This window comes from Trichomycterus rosablanca, chromosome 6, assembly GCF_030014385.1.
Source record: "Trichomycterus rosablanca isolate fTriRos1 chromosome 6, fTriRos1.hap1, whole genome shotgun sequence".
NCBI classification, from domain to species: domain Eukaryota; kingdom Metazoa; phylum Chordata; class Actinopteri; order Siluriformes; family Trichomycteridae; genus Trichomycterus; species Trichomycterus rosablanca.
The window spans coordinates 7,928,681-7,950,029 of NC_085993.1; the positions used below are offsets into that span (position 1 = coordinate 7,928,681).

Genomic DNA, 21,349 nt, shown 5'->3' on the forward strand with positions numbered 1-21,349 from the left:
GTTTGAAAGAATTGACACCCATGGTGCATAAAACAGATAGTTCTAGTCTCTAACTGCACACTTACAACCAACACTAGCAGGGTATTGTTTCTAATAAAAGGTCAGTACGTTTAAACAGGATTCACAAATCCAAGCAACAATGCTGCACCTGCTGCACCCACACCCGAACAACACACACTACCATCTCATTACCATGATAGTATCATTGCAGTGCTGAGAATGATCCACCACCCACATTATGACCGATCATGCATTCTCTGGACGGATGGGGTGCAGAGGGCAAACGAATTACAGAAAAAATCAACTTTTTTGTCTTGGTCGAATTTTTGGGAAGCAGAATGCATGACCCGCAAAGCTGACACGTACGTGTCAGTGTCAGATAAAGGTGCCAGTTCAGCAAAACACAAAACTGCAGCTAAAGGAAAGAGTTCGTCAGGTAAAGACCGGGTAACACAGAAGATGTTTTTACTGCAGCAGAAGTACTGTGAACACAGAATCTGAAGCACACATTTTTCTCCTATAAATTGTTATTCAACTCTTCACAACTCTTCATCAAGACACATTAAACACCACTGTTTGTCAGTGGAGGCTATACACTGATCAGCCGTAACATTAAAACCACCTCCTTGTGTCTACACTCACTGTCCATTTTATCAGCTCCACTTACCATACAGAAACACTTTGTAGTTCTACAATTTCTGACTGTAGTCCATCTGTTTCTCTACATACCTTTTTATCCTGCTTTTACCCTGTTCTTCAATGGTCAGGACCTTCACAGGACCCCCACAGATTTAGGTGGTGGATGATTCTCAGCACTGCAGTGACACTGACATGGTGGCGGTGTGTTAGTGTGTGTTGTGCTGGTATGAGTGGATCAGACACAGCAGCGCTGCTTGAGTTTTTAAATACTGTGTCATTCCTACCTAGTTGGTCCACCTTGTAGATGTAAAGTCAAAGACGATCGCTCATCTATTGCTGCTGTTTGAGTTGATCATCTTCTAGACCTTCATCAGTGGTCACAGGACGCTGCCCACGGGGCGCTGTTGGCTGGATGCTTGTGGTTGCTGGACTTTTCTCAGTCCAGCAGTGACAGTAAGGTATTTAAAAACTCCAGCAGCACTGCTGGGTCTTATCCACTCACCAGCACAACACACACTAACACACCACCACCATGTCAGTGTCACTGCAGGGCTGAGAATGATCCACCACCTAAATAATACCTACTCTATAGTGGTCCTGGGAGAGTCCTGACCATTGAAGAACATGAAAGCAGCATGAAAGCAGGTTAAAAAAAGCATGCAGAGAAACAGATGGACTACAGTCAGTAATTGTAGGACTACAAAGTGCTTCTATATGGTAAGTGGAGCTGATAAAATGGACAGTGAGTGTAGAAACAAGGAGGTGGTTTTAATGTTATGGTTGATCGGTGTATGTAGCTTATATACAGTAGGTTTCGTGTTTGATTTGCTCAATAACGCCGCTTGCTGTCGAAAAAGCGTATGACTGAAAAATAACCCGGATCAAACTGCGCATGTGTGAAAAAGAGGCGCATGCGTAACGCACATTAGGAGTTCATCGAAAGAGTGCGGATATCGACGCGCCATTTTTCCATTAGCTAAAACTGGTGGATTAAAGTAATTTATTTAATTTTAGAGTGAATTTGTATTGAGGTTTTATAAGACATACGATGGGACGAAAGAAGAAGAAGCAGATGAAACCCTGGTGCTGGTATCCTTTTACTTTATTGTAGGCTCCAAACAACAGCGTAGCCTGATAGCGAGGCGGCTTGTGTTGTGTGTGTTTCAAATAGCTAGGTGAGCTACGCGTAGTGCACTAAATAGTGTAAAGTAAGCCTTTATTACACGCAATGTTTAGTCTGCATGTATAGGGAACGACGATTAATTTGGGACAAAGCCAGTGCTAACGTTAAATTCATGGTATAAGGCGTTTGTTTATTGTTAATGTTCGTTGTCAATAGAAATTCGACTTTGTTAACTAGTAACGGCCAAAGTTTCATTATTATGTTTAAATCTACGGTAAAATGTAAGAAAACGGTTTCTGAAAGTGTTCAAATGTCCTCTCAGCCGATAGAAACGTTAGTGTTAACTATGCTAAGCTAACAGGAAGGTTACATTGTGTAATTTTAGCTAGAACACAAGTTTCAGTGTAAAATGTATTTCTGTTAAATTTTGCCTCCACACGATTCAACTAAATAGATTTAATTTATTTGTATCATTAATTATAACCATTTTTATTCGCCAAGTAATTGCAGGTGCATTGTTTATTTTGTAGTTTAAAAAAATATACAAACAAGGCCTTAATTAAACAGGTGTACATTTATTTAGGACATTAAAATGATGATGGCTATTGTTTAACAGTAAGAGCCATTACAGAACACACTCATTAAGCACATTATTAGGAACACTGGTCTGATACGTGCATTTATAAGCTACCTACCATTGTGGATATACAGTTACTAAATACTAAATACTTTATGAACATACAACCAAGATCTCATTCACTGCACCACAATCTTTACTGCTCACAAGTACAAACATGGCAGACTCTCTGACACAATCTGCTGTTATGGTTCACAATGTAACCCAGGGGTGCACTATTTTTGTTGTAGTCCTGCTCATTGAAAAGTTTGAACAGAAATAGGAACAGTGGTGAAGTGGGTGCGCAGCCGTACAGCAACAAGGGCCCTAAAGACTTATTTGAGGAGTTATGTTTGTTTTCCGTGTTTGTGTGGGTTTACTACAGGCACTCCAGTTTCCTTACACATCCTAAACATATGCAGCATGTGGAGTGATCAGTGGTAAAATTATATATATAATAACAATTTTAGTATGAGAGTGAGTGAAAATGTGTAAAATACATCCTTTTTAAATATATTTACTTTGAGCCATTTGCTTTGCAGTTTAGGAACAGACTGACGACTGGGTGTTCTCTGTCAGAATGTTCTGTTTTGATTCCATCAGTTATAGCAGATCGCCTTGGCCCTAAAGCAGCAAAACTTTCACTAACACGTTTGAGGCAGTGTGGTCAGTAAAAGTCTGACAGTTTCCATCAACAGCGTGAAAGATACATTTGATAAAACAATAGACTAAACTAAATGTGCTGTATTAAGTTTCTACTCTGATTCCAGCTAGACGTTCAGCTGGGCTTTCTGTCTAATTATAATCCTTAACCGAATTACACAAAAGGTATTGCAACAGAGATTTTGAAGACGAGAAGATCCTCATCCAGCATCAAAAAGCAAAACATTTCAAATGTCACATATGCCACAAGAAGCTGTATACGGGACCCGGCCTGGCTATACACTGTATGCAGGTATGTAAGCTCACGTAATTTTGGTGTTGGTTCAAAAAAGAGAACTTTATGTTCATCATATTTTGTAGTGGAATGTAAAGTGAAGTATAATTCTTCATTTCTCTTTCTCTTAGGTGCACAAGGAAACAATAGACGGGGTCCCAAATGCAATACCAGGCCGAACTGACGTTGAGCTAGAGATCTATGGCATGGAGGGCATTCCAGAAAAAGACATGCAGGACAGAAAGCGGGTGCTCGAACAGAAATCTCAAGGTAAGAATTGGGTGCAGGCTCTAATGCCAAATTATTCTGTTTTAGTCACATCATGTTTTAGTTGCATCAAGCTTCTTTCTATTTTTAAATGATTGAGACCATTGTGGTCCTAAAACACTTATTCCTTAGATTTTGTTTAATATTCTTGCACTATTCTCTGTCATGCCACAGTTTGATAGTGGAGAGCCTCAGGCAGTTCCTTGGACTTCATGGTTTGGTTATTGTCCTTATAGACCCTGTTTTTTTACCAAATGATGTTCAATCGATTCAGTTAAGTTCTAGGCACACGTCAGGGATCATAAAAGCAAACAGGATGCACCTGAGCACAATTTGGATTGCCATAGCAAAGGGTCTGAATACTTTCTAAATTCACTGTATATTAGAAGTGTTGGGAATTTGTCCCATTTAAAGTCAAAACTGTGAATAAAAGGCAGATGGATCAAGTGCTTGGGTTGATTTCTTCTTTTTTTTTTTTATTAAATTTTAAATCAACCCCTTTATTTGGTGAGGATGGCCATGGGTTTGGTTTACCCTGTCTGGGGACAGGAATAGCCTAAACAGGGCACCAATCTATTGCAGTAACGTGAAACTGCTGTGAAATAAAGTTTTTTGTTAGTCATATGTTAATTACTCAAGTCCACCTTTATTCTATTGTATATAAATGTAATAACTTTTACTCAAATTGTCTTTGAGCAGAAGGCCAGAAGAAAAAACAAAACCAGGACGACTCTGATGAAGATGATGACGACGATGATGATGAAGCTCCTGGTCCTTCGGTGGTCCCTCAACCTGCTGTCCAGCCACAGGGTGCCTACATGCCTCCTGCAAACTACCCAGGTGGGTTAGAGTGTACAATCTGAGTAACAACTGCTCCATCAACCTCGACAAATTCCTCAGTAATGTTGACAGTTATAATATTGATATATTTTTAGTGCTCATGGTTTGTAATTGGATATTTAATAACTTTATAGTCACATGTCCATATACTTTTGGACAATTTTTTAATGAAATTTTTTTTCTCTCTTCCTGCCTGCAGTTTTGGGAATACATTTGGAAATATTTATGTAGCCCATGTTTGTGCTTGGACATTTGATAACTGTGTGTGTGTGTGTAGGTATGCCCCCTATGATGCCTGGTGTGCCACCAGTCATGCCTGGAATGCCTGGAATGCCTGCAATGATGCCCGGCATGCCACCTGGGTAGGTGTCCAGTTATAAGAAACACTAGTATATAGATTATATATTACTTTTTTTTTTTAACATTTATTTTATAAAGTGCACATGTTTATTCTAATGTGCTTTTTGCCAGAATGATGCCAATGGGAGGAATGATGCCCCCAAGGCCTGGAATGCCTCTGATGATGCCAGGCATCCCCCCAGGTAGGTGTCCTTAGTTGGAATCACATTTATACTATTTTTTTTTTTTTTTTTTGCACTTTTTCATTCTGCAAGTCCTCCCTTGTTCTTTGGCATCTGAAGAGTTTAAAATTTTCTCCTTTTTTTTTTTTTTTACTTGTCAGATGTACCCCTCTCCAGAATTGATCCACATGTGTGTCCACTTCTATTTGTTGCAGGAATGCCACTTCATGTACCCCCCAGGCCTGGCATGCCCCCGATGGCTCAGCCAGTACCGGTGACTGCTCCAGGAGTTCCACCCAGACCAGCTGCACCAGTTGCCCAGTCCACTGCTACCAAACCCCTCTTCCCTAGTGCTGCTCAGGTACCATTTAAGGGGAAAATATTTTGTCAGATTTTGAAAACGATGGCGTGGTTGATGTGACTGACTTTTGGTTTGTTGATGTAACTGAGTGAAGTGAGAATATAGATTTAGCACTAGCAGTTTCTACTGAGATTCTTTAAAAAAATACACTAATCTTTGACACTCCCCCTTGGAGACAACTTCTTGTGGGTTGAATGAAACTCTCGTCAGGTGACTGGCATATGCTGAAAAGTTTCAGACGTCCTGCACCTCGGAAACAATTTTTTCCAGTGTGTTTGCAAGTTTTAGTTTTATCTGTGTTGGGTATTTAGGAACAAGAAAATGTCAAATTGAAATCTATTTAAGGTCAGATGTTTTTCCATTATGGCTGGAATAATTTTTGTCAATCTGTTTAGGCTCAGCAGGCGGCGCCCACACCTACTGAGCCTCCGAAACCAACATTCCCGGCGTACACTCAGCCTCCTTCGTCATCATCCTCGTCCTCTTCTGTTCCCCCTGGCTCTGCTAGTAGCACTGTGGCTAAACCAGCGTCCACAGTCCCTGCAAAGCCAGCCACCATCTCCAGCTCCAGTGCTACCAGTAAGTTGATGCATCCTGATGAGGATATCTCGCTGGTAAGTGCTCGGGGAGAAGTGCCTCCCGATTATCCTCTTTTTATTCTACAGTAAGTAATGCAAATTGGATTTTTCACATTACACTGGCCAGTTTGAATCATTTCTTTTCTTTTTTTTTTCTTTACTGTTATAAGCAAGAAGGACTTTGACGTTTTTAGGTCAGCTTCTGTCATGGTTTATTTTTTCTTTTTAATTCTCCCATGGCTATTTAAAGACATTTTGTTTATGTTTATGTATTTATTCTGTGAGAAAATAAGTAAAGATATTAGATTTGTGCTGAAGTCTAATCCTGGTGTGTATTTTGTCTCTTGTGTTTAGGAGGAACGACGAGCTCAGCTGCCTAGGTATCAGAGGTTAATGCCTCGGCCTGGCCTACCTGTAACTGTTTCAGCGCCCCCTACTGGACCTATGGGTTCAATACCCCCACAACAGCCACCTGTCAGGCACCCCATGCATGGTGAGTTATCCTTATAATTTTGACTGCTCACTAATAAAAATACCTCTGATGATAAATAGCCAGCTTTTTAATTTGGTGTTCTAGTGCTGTATTCATGTATTTAGTCACAATGCTGTAAATATAAGGAGCTTTGGGGTGTCTTGTGACTGACTAAATGTAAAGACCCACTATACCAACATGTCGGGTTTCTCTTTACTGATTGCCAGTAAAGATTAGAATAAGCCTATCTGGCTTTATGTAATGATGCTTGAACTGAACCCACCAATGGTAATGCGCTTAAGAAGAATATGGGCAGTAACAAGCTAAAAAAAAACACTGCTTGTGATTTGTTACATTTGCTTTTGGGATGCTGCATTTTGTTTGTCTTAGTGCTAAGCTAGCACTTAATGATAATGTTCTAGGTCATTAATGTAAAATGACCATGAAAGATGGTAATTTAATGAAAATGTGGCTAAAAACTTGAACAGTGGCAGCTCGGTAATAAATGTACTGGACTAATAATCTGAAGGTGGCTGTTTTAGACTCCATCACTGCCAAGTTAGCACTGTTAGGCTCCTAAGCAAGGTGCTTTGGATAAAAGCATCTGATAAATGTAAATGAATTACTATACACCTCTGTCTCTAGATCTACATTTATGGCACTTAGCAGACACATTTTATTCAGTAATTGAATACTATAATACAGTTTGTTCAGTTGAATGAGAAAAGCCCTGCTCAGGTGGCAACAGCTTGGCAGCCCTAGCATCTGAGCTACTATTGCCCAGTTTCACTTAATGCAAAAAAGGAAAAGAATTACTGTCATTCTGCTGAGTTAGTATCAAATGAAATGATTTTGTTTTTTGTGTTTCTGTTCTGTAGGTCAGTATGCTGCTCCTCCTCAGAGAATGCCAGGCTACATGCCACCGTATGGACAGGTGCCCCAGTACCAGGGCATGACCCGATACTGACACGTGGTTAGGTTTGCCCTTATTTTGTGCGGTTAATTTAGCCAATAAAAACTGAGCTGCGCACCCACAGATGAAGATTTGATATCACACGGGACATTTCAATCACATTAACCAAACACACACACAAACACACACACACAAACACACGCGAGAATTACAACCATGTGAGGTGTGTGGATTTTTTTCAATACGTTATTTTTCTTATTGTGTTTTATTTAGGTTGTACAAATGTTTAACAGTCAGCAGTATCAACATTACCTCAAGGCAAGTTCCCCCATAATACCTATTATAATGATCGTTTTTGTTTGGTTGTGCTTAATGAAGCCTTCACAGCACATTGACGTGCTGTTGGACTCCAGGTCCCCAACATTGGTTTGGTGAGGGCTTCAGCGCAGGCATGTACCCATAAAAGCTGCGCTAGATATCACAATATTCCAAATTTCATCTCATTACAGAGGAGGCTGTCTACATATATGTAGGTGCCACCATGTTGCTGGCATAGTGTTGTTTCACTCTGAAGTTTGAGGACAGCAGTTTCCTCATTTTGGACATATTTAAAACCAATCAGATTTTTTGATGAACGCAAGTCACTTTTGCTTAAATTTTTTAAATGTACTGGTGCAAATATGTTTATGGTCTGAAAAGTGGAGTTATTGTGATATGAGATGTTATGGGCACATGCCTGTTTCGGGTGTCCCGTGTTTGTGGGTTGTACTTTGATTCAGGGCTTAAATTTGGCTGTGTGTTTGGACCATTTTTTTTTTTTTTTTTTTTTTTTTCGAAAATGTAATAATAAACTTCTTAATTTTTCTTCTTGATTTTGTTTGTGTGTTTGTGTTTCCTGGACATTAGATTTGACAGGCAAGTTGATCATTGATCCATGTGTAATAAATAACTGAACATCATAGGTTTGTTCACCTATTGGAACTTTTATGATTTCTGCCACTCTTTTCTGTGATTAAACACACGCTTCTTGTCCAATTGAATTTAAATTCCATGTATACAGTAAATGCATATTTGTGAACTAACTTTCATTTAGTGGTTTGATAAAATGTTGAATTTATAGAATGGCCTCCTAATCTCTTATTATTGATTACAGTGCAGTACAGTTGAAGACTTCTCTGTACCTATACATGGTTTAGCCAAAATATTTGGACCCCTGTGAATGTGACCGAGGGATCTATCTATGCTGGGTTAATAGTAGTTCCTTGTGAAGTGTCTCTGAAACAGCAAGGTGTGCACACAGGCTGCCGTATTGAGTACCCACTTATAGTCGTTTAAGGAGGGAGGAACATTGTTGCCAGAGGCTATGAAAGTTATGGCTGAAACTGAAGATGATTTTATCCTGGTGATGAGGTGAATGAGTCACAATACATAGTGCATCAAACTCTTCTGTCCCAGTCGAAGTGCTCATGCTAACTCCATTGCAGACAAACAAATGTAGGCCAACTTGTCTGACTTGTCCATATAGTGTGTAGTATGATGGTGGTCTGGTTTGGTTATTTGGTCTGAGCAAAACAATCTTGTGCTTACAAGTTCTCATAGTTCTTCAAATAGAGCAGCAGCACTTCAGCTCACTTTCACATGGACTTAAATTTACTCAGAATGAATAGATACACCAATCCTTGTCTTTTAATGGAAAGTTAAACTCATGCGGATTATAATAAGACAGGTCCTTTTCTGTTTCAGCATGACTGCCCTTGTAGACAAAGCGGGGCACAAAAGCCATGCTTTGTCGAGGAGGAACTCCAGTGGCCTGATGAAATTACAGAACCCTGACTTCTAATAGGGTGTGCTTGTTAATGAGATGTCCAATAAGCTCATGATCAAGTGTCCACATACTTTGGTGTAGCTAACAAGCACACAATATTGTACAGCCACCAGTTTTTTTTTGTTTTTTTTTTAAATGAGCAGAAGTAGGTTCAGGTAGAAACAGGTTCAGGTGTGAAAAATGGAACCCTATCCTAAATGCTCGATTATACCCTTTTTTGTTGCAATTAATTAGATCTTTAAATAGTTAAAAAGCAGAACGCAATTAAAACAAGTTTGTGTTTGGAGCAAAGTTATTTTTTGCAGTTACAACAGTGTGTTTATGTAATGTTGGTTAGAGCTATGAAGTGTTTGGGTTTTCTTTTTAGGTAGTCTGGTTTGGTCACGCTAGTAATGTTTTCATAGTTCCTCAATTAGAGCAATGACGCACAAACTCACATTACATTTCACATGGGACTAAATTCACTCTGAGATGGTTCAGAACTTTTTTACTCAGTTAAATCAGTCTGAAATGTCAGTTCACAGATTCTATTGTATGTCAAAGTTATCCAACACCCACATCACCTAAATATCAGCATCAAAGTTGACCTCTTGATGGTTTATTTAGCAAGTAATTTATTTAACTGTTAAGCTAATTGAACAAAGCTAGGCTTGATTTTAGCAGCACTGTAGAATACAAATCATAATCTGCAAAAATGCCACCTGGTTTTCTGGGCTCAGGTGCATCTCGGAAACGGTGAAAATGTGTTGTGGTCAGATATGTCCACTTTTAAGCTTGTTTTCAGGAGAAATGGTCATTGAGTTCTCTGTGCCAAAGACAGAAAGGATCATACAGACTTATAAGTAAAAGTTGCAAAAGCCAACATCTGTCATGGTATAAGGATGCATCAGTGCTCAGAGCTTGCATGTGTGAAGGTACAATCGACACAAAGATGTAAATTGGGGATTTTAGAGAGACACATGCTGCCATTAAGGAGACATAAATTATCAGGAAATCAATGATTATTTCAGCAAGATAATGTCATGCATCATTCTGTGCATTCTACAAACAGCCTGGCTTCATAGACACTGTGTGTGTGTGCTTGACTGGCCAGCCTGCAGTCCAGATGTCTCCTATTGAAAATAAGTGGTGAATCATAAAGCGGCAAATCAAACAATGGCAGCCACGAACTGTCGAGCAGGTAAAGTCCCCTATCAAGCAAAAATTAAACAATTAGAAGCATCAGTTCACAAACCATGTCATTAATAGGAAAGCTGATGGAACATATTTACATTTACATTTTAAATGTACTTTTTTTTTTTTACTTATCCAGAGCGACGTACAGAAGTGCTTCCATAGTGAACATTACCTTACTCTAGTTTAAGCAAACAACAGTCCAAGAACACAAATCTGCTAAACCCTGTTAGAACCTTTTTTTTTAATTTATTTATTTTTTTTTTTTTTTTAATGAGTTAGTGTTAGTAAGTAAGTAAGTACAAGTCAGCTTAAGTGCTTAGTAAAGAGGTGATGAAGGTTTTTAATTGTTTTTTAAAGACAGCGAGAGACTCAGATGTTCGGACAGACAGAGGAAGTTCATTCCACCATTTGGGTGCAAGTACAGAGAAGAGCCTTGATGCTCGTCTTCCTCAAGTCCTGGGTGGAGGATCAAGTCGAGCAAGACTAGTGGCTCAGAGGTTGCGTGGTACAGAGCGGGGTTTGATTAGACCTCGAAGGTAACTTGGGGCTGGTCCATTTTTGGCTTTATAGGCGAGCATCAGTGTTTTAAACTGAATGCGTGCAGCTACAGGAAGCCAGTGCAGAGAACGCAGCAGTGGGGTGATGTGGCAGTGTTTAGGTTGGTTAAAAACCAGAGGGGCAGCTTCATTTTGAATGAGCTACAAGGGTTTAATAGTGGACATGGGAGCACCTGCCATCAGGAAGTTGGAGTAGTCCAACCGTGAGATTACAAGTGACTGCACAAGAATCTGAGTAGCTTCCATGGAGAGAAATGGCCGAATCTTCCTAATGCCAAACATTCTAAACATGCCTCTGTACAAACTTTTTTTTAGAGGTATTATAAGTTATAATGTAATTATATTTACAAACTACAATGAGTTTGATCATTTGAATCCTTTATTTGTGTCCATGAAATAAAGATTAAAGAGAATTAACAAGTCACAGATTCTTTCACCAAAAAAATGAAATAGCATGTTTTGTTTTTTTATATTAAGTGTAGCAACCAAGAGGTTGTTTACTAAAATGTACCTTAAAATACCACCGTTAATTTATTTATAATCAACAAAACCGCTGTCTAAACTTGTGCATAACACCTTTATATTAATGAATACAATGTTAACTAAGTCTAGCAAAATGAAATATTGTGGGGTTGAAAAAACTCTGTTTTTGTGAGAAGTGTAGAAGCCACTAGGGTTTCCTGTTTCTGAACACACAGGATTTACAGTTCTGCACCACATCCACCAGCACAGTTCCACTCTCAGCAGTGAATGAGAAATGTTTACCATGTTCAACCTGCTCGTCAAGGGTCAAATTATTACCCTGTGGTTCCTCATCAGCACCTCAACCGCCAGTAAGTTTCACTTATCAGTACAATTCCATCATGCAGTTTGTGTGGATTAGTCTGTTTTAAGCTGTTGAAACTACATTATATACAGTTACACAAATGTTTCGTAATCCGAGATTTACCATTAGTTAGTATTTCCTACAAGATAAAAAAAGTTTTTATTTGCTTAGTTTATCCAGACTGTAAAAAACAACTATTTTTAATGACAATTTTAGATTTAAAAAGTGTTTTCTGTAGAGGATGTGCAAAATAATTTTAATTTAAATACTTGTAATTAGGTATTTAAATGAATGAACACTGGTTTGAAAAAATGCACTTGGATGCATCACTGATCTGTATAATAAGTGTATGTACGTAGATGTGAAAGTGTCTGACTTTCAGATCAGTGAGAACAAAAATGAAGTAAAAATGCAGGTTTGCACAAATGTTTTAAACTTAAATACTTTAAAACACTCATGTATAACAGTTGTATTTTATATTAAGTTCTAATAATAGTTTTTTTGCAAAAGTAAAAATGAAAACTCATTTAAAAAAAAAAATTCTGTTTAATCGTCATCTGATTAAGAATGCACAATTACACTGTTATCAAATATGAATAAAAAATTGTGCATAAAATAAAAACCAAATTTTGTTAGTTTTAGGCTTCACAAATGTTGAATGGCAATTAACGATCATACATTGATCTGGCACAGCAGTAAAGTAGGCTAGCCCACTACTGCTATCGGGGGTTCGAATCTCAGTGGTTCAGCCGACTGGTTGGGTAAAACACGGACATGTCTGACTGATTGCCGAAACAGCCTAGCCATTGGGAGATGGACTTGTCAGTGCACTTTTACTGCTGGTTTCAAGTCTGGATGAGGGTTGCATTGAAAGAGACATCTGGTGTAAAAACTGTGCCAAGTCTGGTATGTGGACCAGATCTGCTGTGGTAACCCCTGAATACCAGTGCAGCCAAAAGACAAAAATAAAAATGCATAATTCAATTTTCTGTTTGTTTTATATAAACATCAAGTAGTGAGGTAATAACTTTTAAATTCTAATGAAGCAGGAGTAATAATGTTGGGTTCTAGATCCGCCAGAACAGATCACTAATATCACTCACAATACTTGCTCTGTATATACATACAATAATAGTACTTTACAAAGCTTCATCTTTTCAGAAAATATAGTACAAGTAAGACGTGTGTTTGCTCTAAATGATCCTGGGAAGCTAGTACACACTTTTTATAGCTTTTAGATCAGACTGTTGCAGTGGGTTGCTAGGCAGTTGTTTAATCATTACTTTAAAATAGATCAGCTCCTGGTAAATTCCATATCAACTACAAACTAAATGGTTAAGCCCCTGCATATCTTGCTAACCTCTTAAAGCTTTACAGCCCGTTCTGATCTCAGTGGCATTTAGCCATTGCAGGACTTAACTTAATTCTTAGGATCACTTATAGCTCATGCGACAGTCAATGTTTGTCTTTTATTTCAATTTCAACGCATTAAGGAACGCACGATCTATAATCTGGATTTGAAAAACTTACTTGTTTGTATTGATCCTGCTTGGACCTGAACCATGCAGACAAAAAAGCAGCAAAACAGACCCAACATTTCCACACATTGTAGGGGTCGAGCATTTAGATCTGTACTGTTTTCTTGATCTGTGCATCAATAATGAACTCACTTTGAAAGTCTCTTGTATATTTTCTTAAACTGAGCTCTGCTGGTCCTGCTTAGCATTTGTAAATAGAACACAGAGCATGGTAGAATGTTAGTTGATTGATTGTATCACACAGTAGAATCTGTAATGATGTTTTTTTTTCTTCCAGTATTAGATGATGTTGTGTTTCTCAACATGCAATGCAACTCCTCTGTGCAGTTCTCCTGTACCTACCCAGATGAAAGCAACATTAAACCGTTTGCATTTACTCTGCAGCGTCAATGGGTGAATCCCGAAGATGTGTTTTATTTACACTTTGGATTAAAACCCAGAGTTTCAAATCCAAAGTTGGAGGGACGCATCTTTGTGCAACATGATACAAGCAATCAAAGAGTCAACGTGACAATCAACGACCTGCAGAGCTACGATATTGACCTGTACATCTGTAAATTTCACTATGATCTTCAGTCAAACTTTCACAGCCATGTTAGCAAGAATATGTTTTTCCTCTTTGTCAGAGATTTCTGTAAGTAAACATCATATCTTGTTCTTCATACCTTAAACCCTCATACCTGAACTGTTATTATTGGGTGGTGGTGATGTGTGATTTTATACCACATTATAATGATGTTTTAACATTGCAATTATCAGAGGAAGGAAAGTTAATGAAGATTAAAATCAGCAACTCTGCCACACAATCATATTTATTCTAAGAAAAATAAGAGCATAACTAAGCAGGGAAGTTGTAGCCTAGCGGTTACGGTACTAGACTAGTTATCAACAGATTGCTTGTTCAAGCTCCATCACTGGCAGGTTGCCACTGTTGGGCCCTTGAGCAGGGCCCTTAACCCTCAATTGCTTAGACTGTGCACTGTCACAGTACTGTAAGTCGCTTTGAATAAAAGCGTCTGCTAAATGCCGAAAATGTAAATGTAAGCATCTTTTTAATTACATTTTTTAATTATGCTACGTTCAAATCTTTGTATTTAATTAAACATTTAAAGTTTTAATTCAGTCAGTAAAACCTTGAGAAATCTGACATAAATAAAGTTTTCCTGTATTTAAAAAACACTGTTCATGTGTTTTGGCCTCGATGGCATCCAAGATTTAAAACAAAATGAGGTAATTTTCCTCCTTCATTATTCCAGTAAAACAGCTTCCAATATAATACCACCATCATCATGCCTGACAGTAGGTACAGTAGGTTGCTTGGAGCTCCAAACATACTTTCAGTCATTGTGACCAAATAACTTGATCTACGATTTATCTAACTACAAAACTTGTCTTCCAAAGATTTTTTGTCTATGTAATCTGCAACAAATTTCACTCAAGCATTAATGCGCTGATGTTGAAGCAGGGGGTTTATACTTGTACAGCTGCTGTAAAGCTTGCTTGACTGGACAGTGGGACCTGTGTTCCAGCAGCTTCTGGTTTATGGGCGATTCATCATTATTATTATTATTTTGAATTTTCTCTCGACATAAGGTAAAAGTTTTATTGGAATTTTGGATTTGGATTTTTTCCAACCTTGGCACCACTGAGACCAGTGTTCCTTGTTCCTCTCCTTGAAGAGGTTTTACTGTTAATCTTGTGACCTAAAGTTGCTTATAATGGCTGTGTATCCAATGAGCTTTTCTGTGTGCAGTTAAACTAGCCCTATTGAATGGGCACAGAGAAGTCCCCACCTGTCAATGGCCACAAAGTCAAATGACATGATAAAATTTAGTCAGTGGAAAAAACCTGAAGCTGTATAACACATTTAACATGTTTGCTATTGGTATGTGAGAGAAAACCAACCTGAATTTTACAATGTTAGCAGTTTGCACACACAGCTAAGTAACACTTAAGGTGTTACATCACTACAGCATATATTCCTACAAACCTGCGGCTGAAAAAAAAAAGTCATCAGCTCCACCTCGTATTGTCACGTACACTGCCTACACATCTACTGCCTCATCAAATTAAAGATGTCAGAAAGAAAGAGCAACAATATTAAAAAGAAATTGTAAATAAATAAAGGAAATATAAAGATGTAACTAAACAGTTTAAACAGAGACAAGAGAAAGTACAAGTAACCTAAGAGCTCCCTAAAGAGCAAAGAAAGGGAAACAAAAACACGAGTGAGTAGAACAGATAAAGAAGTGTAAGGAAGGATAAAGAGAAAGAGGAAGAAGAATAAGGAGATAATGACTAGGAAATGTTGACACATTGTCATGCTGTGTTCACATTACTAAAGGAATGTTTGGCTAAAAGAAAGAAAAAAAAAAGAAAAAGCTCTTATAGGTGGAGAGACCTAAAGCTGGCAGTTCACATACTGTATGCTTGCCATCCTGTCTGACAGACTGCAGCTGTAATTACTGCCAACAGAAATTGAATGTAGATTAATGGTAACATTTATAATTATATCTATTATGTAAAAGTCAAATCCACACAATAATGTGTGCAAAAGGTCAAGGGATTTGAATACGTTCCTAATCCACTGTAGGTGCTGCATTATTATTTTCTTTCAGTAATGAAATGTAATAATCATTTGGAAACTGGGATTTTTTTCATGTTCTCTTTTCGACATATATGAGCATCTGAAACTATTAAGTGTGACAAGTATGCAAAAAAAAACACCCAGGAAATCTTGAGGGAGGCAAAAACATTTTAACCGTGGTGTATTACTATGATGTTAAGTAGAGTCCAATTTAGATTCATATAATTTTTTTTACAATGGACAGTCATAAAAATAATAAATAAAAGCAACTTTACAGATTCCAGGTCCAAAAACCCCTAATGAGTGAGTTGAAGGCAACAGAGGCAAGAAAAAACAAGAAAATTTGATTTGAAATTTAAAATGGGGTCCCTGAGGGAAACCAGACATACACCCAAAGCAGGCACGTGCACAGACATTTTTGGGGGCAGGTGCTCAAGCCAAAAAAAGGGCACCCATCACCAAAATTATTAATAAAAAAAACAAAAAAAAAAACACAGTAGGATATTTAACTTATATGTTCATTTTTGTTAACACAATCAATACACATCTAATCAAATAACCCAAATTATCAAATTGAATAAATAAATAAAAAACAGACAAAAACAAGGCCATATTGTGCACGCTTTTTAATAACCAAACAATATATTAAATAATCATCAAAAAATAGCTCAACTTAAGACCTACCTTTGATTTCAAATCAGAAACCCACTTTGGGTAGTTAATGTTAACAATGGGCCTTTTATTATGCCAATAAAATAAAGTAAACAGTTAAATAACATTTTCCTATTTATTCATCATTTTTTGTATGCTGTTCTATATCATAGAGCATTATATTTAGCCTTCTACAAATATTAGTTTGTAATGTTAATTACCTAGCAAAATTATTCCTCATTTGTAAACTGTTGAAGTATAAATGCTTGCATGAAAATAACTCCTTGACTAAAGGTGACTTTTCCTACACGGCGTTTTGGCCAGGATGCTGTAATTATAAAATATTGTATGTTTGTATCTATTTTCAACACTTTACTGTGAGAGCTACTTGACATTCTCCTGCAAAATGTTTGTGCTCATGTTTTTTTTTCAGGCTTTCACATCAAAATAAGTAAGATTTTAAATAAAACAAAACTAGTGAAACACTTTATGGGAAATTGATGACAGAGAGGGTAATATTTATTTTTAAATGTTGATGAATGTAGAAAAAAATGGGCTCCAGCAAAAAGGGCACTTTTCTCATCCAGGGCAAAAGGGCAGGTGCTTGAGCACCACTAGGGGTCTATCTGTGCACGTGCCTGACCCAAAGTATCCTGAAACCATTTTTCATGACAGGTTGGACTCCTGGTGCTGTCATTACAAGTCAAATTAGTTTAATTAATAAGATATTTTATAAAGCTTATGGATTGAATGAAATTCCACCTTGCCTTAGCATACGTCTCAAGTGGCACAGATTTGGGCTGAATCTCATGGTCTCACGTCACATCTTCCAATTCCTTGTCTTGGGTCATTCATTACATGCATGGCCAAATGGCACATTGCATTATGGGAGTTGTAGTTCTAGTCAGACCTCATTAAAAAGTGAACTTTTTTATGAAGTGCAACTCTCCATTCATCAAATTTGCTTTGTGTTTATAGAGAGTGGTGAGATGATGTTAGCTTATCTTGGCCAGTGCGGGTGAGGTACAAATGACAACGGAATTGCAAGAGGGGAATTGGGAACAGACAACTCTGTCACATAAAATAACTTAATTAGACATAAATAATGTAAAAAGTGAATATATACGATGTTCTTTACATAATGCATGACAGACGATGTTAAGAATTAAATCAACTAATTAAATATTAAATCAGAGCAAAGCTAAGCAGTTTTTTTACTTGGCTCCCACAAAGGCTTGGCTCCCTAAATTATGTAACATCCCAGTCTTTGAGTTTTAATGTTGTTAATCAAAAATGTTAATTGAAGAAACAGCTCTGGGTAGCTTTACTTGTTTGTAGTGACAAAATCTGCTAAATCAAAAATATACAGACAGCACATCTGATATCTGGTTCTATGCTCCTCAGCTCTTTTATCATCAGAAGCAACAGATTGCAGTCGTTCTAATCATGAGCCGTTGCTGTTCGCTCTCTCAGCTGCAGCAGGACTGCTCTTCATCATTCTACTCATCCTTGCTGCAGCCTATCGTGTAAGTAACACTGATTGTGTACGTGTGTGTGTGTGTGTGTGGGGGGGGGGGGGGGGTTATAAGTGACTTTGACTAAAAGCAATATAGATTGTGTGTATAATAAATAATTAGAGGTACTTATGCCTAATGCATCATATAGCCAAAGGTATGAGGTTACCCCTCCTTATTACTGTGTTCAGATGTTATGGCTTCATAAATACGTAAGGTCCAGCATGACTTTGATGAGCCCTGACCTCAACCCAATTGAACAGGGCTGAAATTAAAGCGAGCTACACCTTCTCATTTACGTTAGTCTCTGACCCTACAAACGTTCCTTTAAATGAATGTACACTCCAGCCGCTCAGGTGGCGCAGCGGTAAAAACACACACTGAAACCAGAGCTGGGATCTTCAATACATCGTAACAAATCTCAGCTCGACCTGCCAGCTAGGCTGAGCACATGAACAACGATTGGCCTGTTGTTCAGATATGGGTGGGATTAAGCTGGATAGGGTCTCTCTCTCTCTCTCTCTCTCTCATAACTAATGCAATTACGACCTCTGTTGGCTGATTGATGGTGAGAAAGGAGTGTTCTCAGGGTGTGTCTCTCCGTACACAGTGCTGAGCTGCACTGCACTCGTCAAAGTGTAGGTGATAAGATGCATGTCGGGGAGGGGAATGGTATAGCTTTGTTCTCCTTAATCAGAGCAGGGATCGGCATTGGTGGAGAGGAAGCATGACGCAATCGGGCAGTTGGACGCGCTACAAAAAAAGGGAGAAAAAGGAGAGAAAATGCTTAAATAAAAATATTTAAAAAATGAATGAACACTCCAAGTTTACTGTTTATGGTTTTAGAACTAGATGTCTATCACTCTCATGGACATGCTTGCCATGCAGTGTATTTTATACTCGGGTAAAAATAATAGATGCGATTTGTAGCTTTTAGCAGAGTATTTAAAATATATTTGCACTTTTACTTTGAGTGAGGAGTGTTTAGATGTTTGAATGTCGAGTTGTTTATGTTTACAGAGCAGAGAAATGAAACAGGTTTCCGTATGAACTTTGAAGCTGTAGATCAGAATCACCACTGTTCATATCAGAGTGTGAAATCTCACCCAGGAAACTGAGTGTTCGTGTGTGGGCGTGGGCCACCATATGACCACCATATGGGTGTAGTAATGTGTAAATTCATCCGTTGTGGTTTGAGGAGGCAGTTGGTTTGGTTACACCTGTGTGTGTGCGTGTGTGTGTGTGTGTGGACATGTGTGAACTCCTCCCTTGTTCTAACTTCCTTTTTTGTCTGTCAAAAATACAGAGCAGAAGAAACAAACCAAGCCCACAGTTAACTGTTCCCATCTATGAGGAGATGAGCGGTGCGAGAGAGAAACTAAAGAAGAATACTGAAGACGCTACTTACGCCCATCCCAAAAAAGAGAACCCATACATCAACTAATGACTGCACAGGCAGGTGAAAAGGAGAAGAAAGAGTAAAAAATTTAAGATTACATGCCATTTTCCAAAATGAGGTTGTAGGGTGTTTCAAATTATGTGCTATTCACTGAAGAATGTGCAATATATAGCAAAAAGAGTGCAGATTGAGACACAGCCATTCAGTTTGTTGTCTGAAGCAGTGCCTCTTCTCTGTTCCATGTACAGCCTGATACAGGGAGTTTTCAATTTTATATCTGAATAATTCATGTTTATTAATTCCAGCAACAGTTCTCATACTGTTCTCATACAGTTCTCATATTTGATCATTTGGTCTACAGCTCGCAGCTCTGAACATGCTCTGTATTTAAGAGCCAATCTTTCTGTGCTTCCTCTATTTTTTAAATCTGTTTTTATGTTAATACTTTGGTCCTGCAGTTTTGGCAGTTATTGTTATAATGTGTTTAGTAAATATTAAGAAAGAAAACTGGCCAATAAAGAACATTCAAGCTTAAAAAGTTATTTATTACGATTTACCATCATGCTTCACACACTTTGGTTACATTCATGACAGAAACGGTAGTTACTCATTACACAAGATTCATCAGTTCAAGTTTAATGTCAACAGTTATGGACATTTTTTATCTCCAATTAACCTGACTGCATGTCTTTGGACTGTGGTAGGAAACCGGAGCTCCCAGAGTAAACCCACGCAGACACAGGAAGAACATGCAAACCCCACACAGAAAGGACCAAGACGGAGCGCCCAGGTGGTGCAGTTATTCCACTTGCACACCAGCACCGAGTTTCTGAACTCCTCGGTTCGAAACTCGGTGTTGCCACCGGTCGGCTGGCCGCCATCTAGTGGGCATAATTGGCAGTGCCTGCAGCAGATAGTAATTGGCCACCGTATCTGCAGGGTGGGGGCCGGACTATGTGTGGGTGGGTGTATCTTTATACGCTGTGTAAGGATCCTGATTGGCGGAAGATATGCCTGTGCAGAATGCAGGGGCGAGAAGAGGAGGGCTGTACACGTGTCGGAAGAGGCGTGTACGATGACGTGCTCTCCTCAGATGCAATCTGGTATCTCTTAGCAGCGGGAGACAAAATTTAGTGTGCTAAATAGGAAAGGAAAAAAAAAAGGACCAAGACCGCCCCACCTGGGGATCGAACCCAAGACCTTCTTGCTGTGAGGCGACAGTTCTACCCACTGAGCCATCGTGCTACCCTAAGCTTAAAAAGCCTCTCAAAAAATCTCTGACAAAGTTAAACCCACAACACAGGCTCTGTTAAAGGATGAGACGGCGAATAAAAACTTGGGTCTTGGTTGTAAAGCAGCTTGCTGTATTGCAGGTGCTGAGTAAACGTTCTGTACAGTTTAATAATACCACCTCTGCACCCCTGCGAATTCTCGGAGTCTACAGCCGTTCAGGTAATCTCTAACTGAAATATTAGTGATGCCTGTGAGTTCTCATTTTTCTAACATTGGGATTATACAGTATTTATAGTTGCTTTTTTCATATATGTTAGCTTTTGCAGTTAAAATACACTGTGGACAAAAGTAAGTGGACATCTTACCATGAGCTGGTTGGACATTCCATTCAAAAACCATTAACATTAATATTAACTGTAAGCACTTCTCCCTCTTCAGGAGACAGTTTCACCAGTCTGTTGAGATATTTTGTTTAATGTTATTTTTCATAATATTGTTCACATTGTGCAGGTTTGATTTCTGGTGTGTATCTGTATTTATGAAGTTTCTTTATTAGCAGGTTCATCATAATTGAATATTTTATTAGGAGCATTTGTCATATTTGATAATCAGACTGATGTAGTTCATGTTGCACAAATTCCTGCTCAAGTTTGTTCTTAAAGCTGCCGTGTGATTTTATGTGCAACATCTCTTCCTGTTACTGAAATGAATCTTGCATAATTGTGAACACATTGCTGTATTGTGTATGTGTGTGTGTGTATGTGTTTCACCAACTC

General features: G+C 38.4%; 2 protein-coding genes across 2 annotated transcripts; both read left to right on the forward strand.

The window, feature by feature from the left end:
- The first annotated feature begins 1,571 nt into the window (after positions 1 to 1,571).
- Positions 1,572 to 8,139, forward strand: znf207b (zinc finger protein 207, b). Its single transcript, XM_062997349.1, has 10 exons — positions 1,572 to 1,728; positions 3,207 to 3,333; positions 3,447 to 3,585; positions 4,282 to 4,422; positions 4,700 to 4,784; positions 4,894 to 4,964; positions 5,159 to 5,304; positions 5,700 to 5,918; positions 6,237 to 6,375; positions 7,233 to 8,139. The coding sequence occupies exons 1-10, from the start codon at positions 1,688 to 1,690 to the stop codon at positions 7,319 to 7,321; spliced, it is 1,197 nt and encodes a 398-aa protein (XP_062853419.1). The 5' UTR covers positions 1,572 to 1,687; the 3' UTR covers positions 7,322 to 8,139.
- Positions 8,140 to 11,569: 3,430 nt separating this feature from the next.
- On the forward strand, positions 11,570 to 19,846 carry cd7al (cd7 antigen-like). The gene is made up of 4 exons (XM_062996569.1): positions 11,570 to 11,658; positions 13,467 to 13,823; positions 17,832 to 17,953; positions 19,248 to 19,846. The coding sequence occupies exons 1-4, from the start codon at positions 11,583 to 11,585 to the stop codon at positions 19,383 to 19,385; spliced, it is 693 nt and encodes a 230-aa protein (XP_062852639.1). The 5' UTR covers positions 11,570 to 11,582; the 3' UTR covers positions 19,386 to 19,846.
- The last annotated feature ends 1,503 nt before the right edge of the window (positions 19,847 to 21,349 follow it).